The 6672-nt window shown below is 33.4% G+C and overlaps 1 protein-coding gene across 1 annotated transcript; it reads left to right on the top strand.

The window, feature by feature from the left end:
• LOC115879654 (innexin inx2) lies at nt 1–2257 on the top strand. Its single transcript, XM_030896567.1, has one exon. The coding sequence runs from the start codon at nt 182–184 to the stop codon at nt 1259–1261; it is 1080 nt and encodes a 359-aa protein (XP_030752427.1). The 5' UTR covers nt 1–181; the 3' UTR covers nt 1262–2257.
• Nucleotides 2258–6672: the final 4415 nt, after the last annotated feature.

Genomic DNA, 6672 nt, shown 5'->3' with positions numbered 1-6672 from the left:
GATTCCGACGTCGTCGACCGTCGCACGGCCAACTATCTTTCGAGCGCGCCAGTTAAAAGTACGAACCCGCGATAAACGGTCTCGTCAACCGCTAGTGCTGGTCCGCGTTTACCAGCACCAAACAAGAAACACGCTCTTCGTCGCTTAAAATCGCGTGTGAATTTATTAATAAACCGTCAAAATGTTTGACGTTTTCGGCTCCGTTAAGGGCCTGCTCAAAATCGACGCGGTCTGCATCGACAACAACGTTTTTAGGCTCCACTACAAAGCCACCGTCATCATTTTGATTGCTTTCTCTCTTTTGGTCACCAGCAGACAGTATATCGGTGACCCGATCGACTGTATCGTAGACGAAATACCTCTAAATGTGATGGACACATATTGCTGGATTTACTCAACCTTTACCATTCCAAACAGACTGACAGGAAGAGTTGGACAAGACATAGTTCAAGCAGGAGTGGCCAGTCACGTTGACGGAAAGGACGAGCTGAAATACCACAAATATTACCAATGGGTTTGCTTCGTTCTTTTCTTCCAAGCCATGCTCTTCTACATTCCAAGGTACCTGTGGAAAACCTGGGAAGGAGGCAGAATCAAGATGCTGGTCCTCGACCTCAACTGTCCCATTGTCAACGAAGAGTGCAAAACAGACCGAAAAAAACTCCTAGTAGACTACTTCACCACGAACCTCCATCTACAAAACTTCTACGCTTTCAGATTCTTCATTTGCGAAGTACTCAACTTCATTAACGTAGTAGGACAGATTTTCTTCATGGACTTCTTCCTGGATGGAGAATTCAGCACGTACGGAAGTGACGTGCTCAAATTTACTGAAATGGAGCCTGAAGAACGCGAAGATCCGATGGCGAGGGTCTTTCCCAAAGTGACCAAGTGCACCTTCCACAAATACGGTCCTTCGGGCTCGATCCAGAAGTTCGATGGACTTTGTGTCTTGCCTTTGAACATCGTCAACGAAAAAATCTACGTATTCCTGTGGTTCTGGTTCGTGATTCTCAGTGTTTTGTCGGGCATTTCTCTTATCTACCGTATGTTCGTTATTATGGGACCCAAACTTCGCTTGTACTTGCTCAGAGCGAGATGCCGCATTGCCGCGCAGAGCCAGGTCGAAACCATAGCCAACAAATGCGAAATTGGAGACTGGTTCGTACTGTACCAGCTCGGAAAGAACATAGATCCTCTTATTTTTAAAGAAATAGTGTCGGAGTTATCGAAAAAACTTGAGGGAAAAGAGACTGTTTAATAATCGCTCTAATAAGAGAAAAAATAGTTAAAATGAACTAAACGGGATCAATTTTAATTCGCAAATCTTCTGTGATTGCAGAAAAGACTGTTATTTGTTGTTCTGTACTGTATTTCCATTCCAAACTACGAACGGACGCTTCCAAATTATCTTTAAGACGTGTTTTGCACTGCCAAAATGTAACAGATTGTTGCAATGTTACTATCATTCCTGTAAATCACGAGCAATATTTATAGAAGAGACGTTTTCGTATGTCAAATAAATGGCGTTTTGTCTACTATTTTGAGAATAATAGGCAAAATAGCCGCTCAAAACTCGGACGAAGACAAGTTCTCTGTGATAGATCTGATATTGTTCCGGTTTGTAATAATTTAGGATATTGAACGCATGATGGACTCAGTTTTTTACACACCCTGTACATATTTTACACTTGAATCGAAAACTTAGAGCGTTTAGATTTTTTATTTATGTAATTGATTATGTTAATGCTCAAAACTACAAAAAGTGTTTTTGTAATTTCAAATGTTATGAAAATGACATGTGACACTATTTTGACAATTTTATTTTCATGACTTTTTTAGTTATACAGGGTGCGTTCAAAAAAATAGGAAACCGGAGAATACAGATTTGGAAGTTAAAAAAAGCGCATATAAATGAGATAATATGTTATGGATTATATAAAATGTGATTTTTAGCTTAGTTAATGTAATAGTAATTATTAAAAAAAATGGTGTTGTAGCTTCCATACTGGCCAAAATATGCATGGGCTAGAGATATTTTTTTAAGAGTTTTTATGGAGCTAAAAAAAGACAATGAAAAGAAAAAATATATATTAGATTTAAAATTAAAAAAAATAAAATGTATGGAAACGTTTTGTGTTCAAATTGTATGTATTTTATATATTGATGTTTTTTAGAAACCAGACGTGCCTTTTTGAAATTGTATGGATTTTATGCGTATATATACATATATATTTTTAAGATTAAAACCTTTTTAGTAAATTATTTTGGTGCTTTTATTTGATTGTCCCTCTTAAAATAACTTAAGTACCTAGGTATTTTAATTACAGGATGGTATTTTAATTGTTCTCTAAATCTGCGTGTAATTACTTTGACTATTACAAGATATTTTTCTAATTGGTTTATGATTTTTCGAAATTTTAACATTGAAAATACAATGTTATTAATGATAAATAACCTGATAAGATTCTATCTCAATGTTAAAATCAAAAAAAAACTTTCTTATGCAATATTTGAGGCAAGACAAGTTGCAAAACCCGCCTTATCCATTTTAAAAAAAAAATGGCCTAATGACATTAATATTGGGACCCTGAAATCTACATAAACATAATCCCAAACTGCAGTAAAAATCGCCCATTCTTATATAAAATTCACTACAAATCATAATTTGTTACTGCAGCAAAATCCGTCTTATCCACTTATATTTGCTTTTATTGTCATTATTGTTACAAATCCCGCATTTTTTCATAAGTTTTTTACACAAGTATAATATTACTACTGACGTCTTTTCAAATCCTTACTTAATTTTAATAAATCACGTTAGGATGCAAATCAGTGGCGGACTAAGCCTGTCGGGGGCCCGGGGCGGCGAAGCTAAATGTGGGCCCCCGGCCTATTTAGATAATGATATACTTCTAATGCACAATTTGTAAAAATTGAATGACGTATGTATAATGGTTGACAAAATTCAAGTATTTATACAGCGTGTCCCAGGCTGAGCTTGCGTTAGAAGTACTACAATATCTAGATACGAGATTTTGTGCATATCATTGTTTCAGTACCGGAAGTTGACAGCAACTTTCTTATTTTAAATGGGTGACCCTATTTTTTATTACATACTTAAATTATCTGTAATATTTTATGAATTTTGATATTAAACACTCTATACCTAACGTTAACCGTTTTTGAGAAAAAAAATATTTATAATTTTTGGAGAAAAAAAAACTGCCTGTCAAAAATGCCTGCCAAAAATTTAGTAATTGCCACGGCCACTGTACCATAAAGAGAAGACATGTGGCTATCTATGTCAAAAATTAGATTGTCCGAATGTCATATAATAATGGCCGCAGCTGTCATGGAATTGAGCGATTAAAAAAATTATCATAAATCATTTTTTTTTTCAAATGGATATCCACTTTTTTTATTTCAGTCGTGAAAAGGCTTTCCTTACTTGTTCATATCGTTGTTTTTAAAATTTGTTACTTTTTGACCATACATGTTTCTGTACCTAATAATATAAATCGTTTTTAAGTTATTTAATATTCAGCTTTAAAGCGTATATTTTTCTTGATTATAACCAGTAGCCTATGACAGTATATTATCGATCATAATTTCCAAGCTAATTTTGCGCTGTTTTTTTTTCGATCGTACGGTATATTATTAAAATATCAACTATTAGATATTACTAAATACACTTTTTAAACTTTTAAGGCCGCGGTAGTTATAGTATAGGAAATTCAAATAATTCATTTTCTGACAGATGGAAATAAATTGTCTAACTGTTTGACACTTAATGCCAAAGGAAGCTAGATAAAATCAAGAAAAATATACGATTTCAAACTAAATCTTAAATAACTTAAAAACGATTTATTTTAGGTATAGGAATATGTCTAGTTAAAACCTAACGAATTGGAAAACCTTTTCACTAGTGAAATAAAAAAGTGGGTTTCCATTTGGAAAAAAATTATTTATGATAATTTTTTACCGCTCAATTCCATGACAGCTACCGCCATTATTATATGACATGTGAACAATTAATTTTTTGAAATAGATAGCCACGTCTTTCTTTATGTCACAGAGGCTGTGATAATCACTAAATTTGACTTTTAGGCTGTACAAATTTTTTTGACAGGTAGTTTTTTCGTCCCAAAAATTTTGAATATTTTTTTCTCAAACATGCTTCCAGGGAAAAAATATCGCGATTTTGTAAGTCCTCCAAGATCCGAGGGCCCTTCGCTGTCTCAGGCCCCCGGCCCCCGTTATACTAAAGACTTCAGTGCTCATCGTCAGCAATGAAGCTAGAATACAAGTTATGCTGTGCATTGGTTGTAATTTAAAATGTTTATTCAGTAAAATAAATAATGAAACCATTGAAAAATAACTTAAAAGCTAAAATAAATAAATTCAGTCTCAAAATATATAAAAAATAATAATTTTCGATATTTTAAACAAAGAAAATTACCCCTTGATTTAATTTCCTAAATAGAAAATGCCATTGACAATTACTGGGGCCTGATCATTGATAATTAAGTAAATATCTGCTTCCATTTATACTGTTTATAGTTGGCGTATACGTATGGTTTGCTTACTCCACCTACAAACTGCTTTATAACTACTGAACACATATTGGCCTTGTATGCCAGTTGAATAAAACATTACTTAAGATTCGGAGGCCCCCTAAAAGACGGGGCCCGGGGCGGACCGCCCCTTCCGCCCCCCCCCTTAGTCCGCCACTGATGCAAATAACATATGATCGAAAAAAACGGCATCCAGTTGGCTAGTAAAATGACGATCGATGACATTTCCCATAAAAGTTTACATATAAAATGACAGCGTTCTTCATTTCATAGCCAATATGCATCATACTGCAACAAAACCCGCCTTATCCGAATTATTTTTGTGTTTTTTTTATTTAAAAATTAAATATTAATTTTTATTTCCAGAAAAACGAGATACAAAACAATGATTCCACTCAATGGACACGTTTTTTGTAAATTAACGTTTCAAACATTTGCTAAAACAGTTTTTGCTTATTATCTCGAAGCAGCATTTGTGGGATAAGACGGGTTTTGTAACTTGACGCCTCATTTAATGGCAGAATATAATTTTAACCGAGAAATACTAGAAATACTGTTTTTTTTTGTCTCTGCATTCTCAGTAATTTTTGAAGAAAAAATTGGATTTGTCCAACGAAACATGAATTTATGGTGAACATAAGGTCAATGCGAACAAACGTTGAGAAACGAACAAAGGAAGAAAATATTCAGCTAAAAAAAAGTATGAAATATAAATTCAAACGAGACCGAGTAGTTATTCTGAATGAACTTTTTTTTAGCTGAAATCACTTATAAAAAAACATCAAAACATCCAGTATATAGAAGCCTCACCAAACGCAAAATCATAAAATTTTCTCTGCGGAAATGCATCATTCTCTTTTTTCCGACTTTAGAATAACTGACATCAGTTGCATGAAAACATGTTCCTATATTCTAAACACTTTTCTTATGTAGATATGAACTTAACCTATAGTCTGTCCAAGGACAAGATCCTTGACAGTGATAGATGTGTCTGTCATTTTAATTTCCAAGTGCTTTATTTTATTTTACAAAGAAATAAGTTGGTTGAACTGGAACGCAGAGCAGAAAATATATTTAAAATTTGACTGACAAGATACTGACAAGTGATTACTTCAAAATATTGTGAAAAAACTGTATAAAACTGAAAAAATATAATCGAGTTATTTTATTTAACAAAAAACGGTATGTGATAAGACAAAACAAACAAGAACAAGACACCACATACCAAAAAATATAAAAAGAAGGTATAGGTATTTCTTACTTTCAAGCTTCATGAAACTTCCCGCATTTATGATTATATTTATCAATATAACTTTTGTACATACACAAATTTGTAATATTCGACAGGAATAAATAAAACAACATAAATAAAACAAACTATTTTATTAATAATAACTTAACAAATTTTATACCTTAAAGGTTGATTAATTAACGTTAATCTTAATTTTTTTAAACCAGTACCTTTTGACATTATTTTTCTGTAGTATTAAAATCCATTATTTACCTATGGTGTGATGTCGATATTTTACAGCTACTCCAGTTTTTAGTATGTGTTTAGTATGATCCTTCTACCATATACGAGACGAGATGCACTTATCTACGACGAGAGGGTATACAAACTTTATCCATGGTAACTTCATTGGTGTATAAGACTTTCTGCCTGGGCAGCGAGTATTAACCATAAACTGTGCTCTGGGTCTACAGTTAATTTTCACTCGATTTTTCGTCGACTGGACTTCAAAAGACACAAAACTAACACACGTAATAATACGAATCATCTTCCAAAACGCAGGGTATTTGACAAAAGCTGACAAAATTATAACCCATAATTTGGCAAGACTTTGACAAGCGTCAAAAATGACAAAAATCTAAAGGCGAGTTCATACGCATCTGCGTCCGTTTGTCGTTCATCGTTCCGTCAAACCAATAAAATTGAAATACGATTTGTCATTTTTTAAATAAACCAATAAAACTGGTTAAAAACAACAAGACACGACGCATGACGGATTTATATTTAAACCCATCCATAGTTAACTTAAAAATTATTAGAAACTTTTTTTAGTAAAATAAATAGATTGGTATGGGACGTCATCTG

This window comes from Sitophilus oryzae, unplaced genomic scaffold (genome assembly GCF_002938485.1).
Source record: "Sitophilus oryzae breed Bouriz unplaced genomic scaffold, Soryzae_2.0 scaffold_1067_pilon_pilon, whole genome shotgun sequence".
NCBI classification, from domain to species: domain Eukaryota; kingdom Metazoa; phylum Arthropoda; class Insecta; order Coleoptera; family Curculionidae; genus Sitophilus; species Sitophilus oryzae.
The sequence above is the reverse complement of the archived record's forward strand: the minus strand, read 5'-3'. Positions and strand labels throughout refer to the sequence as shown.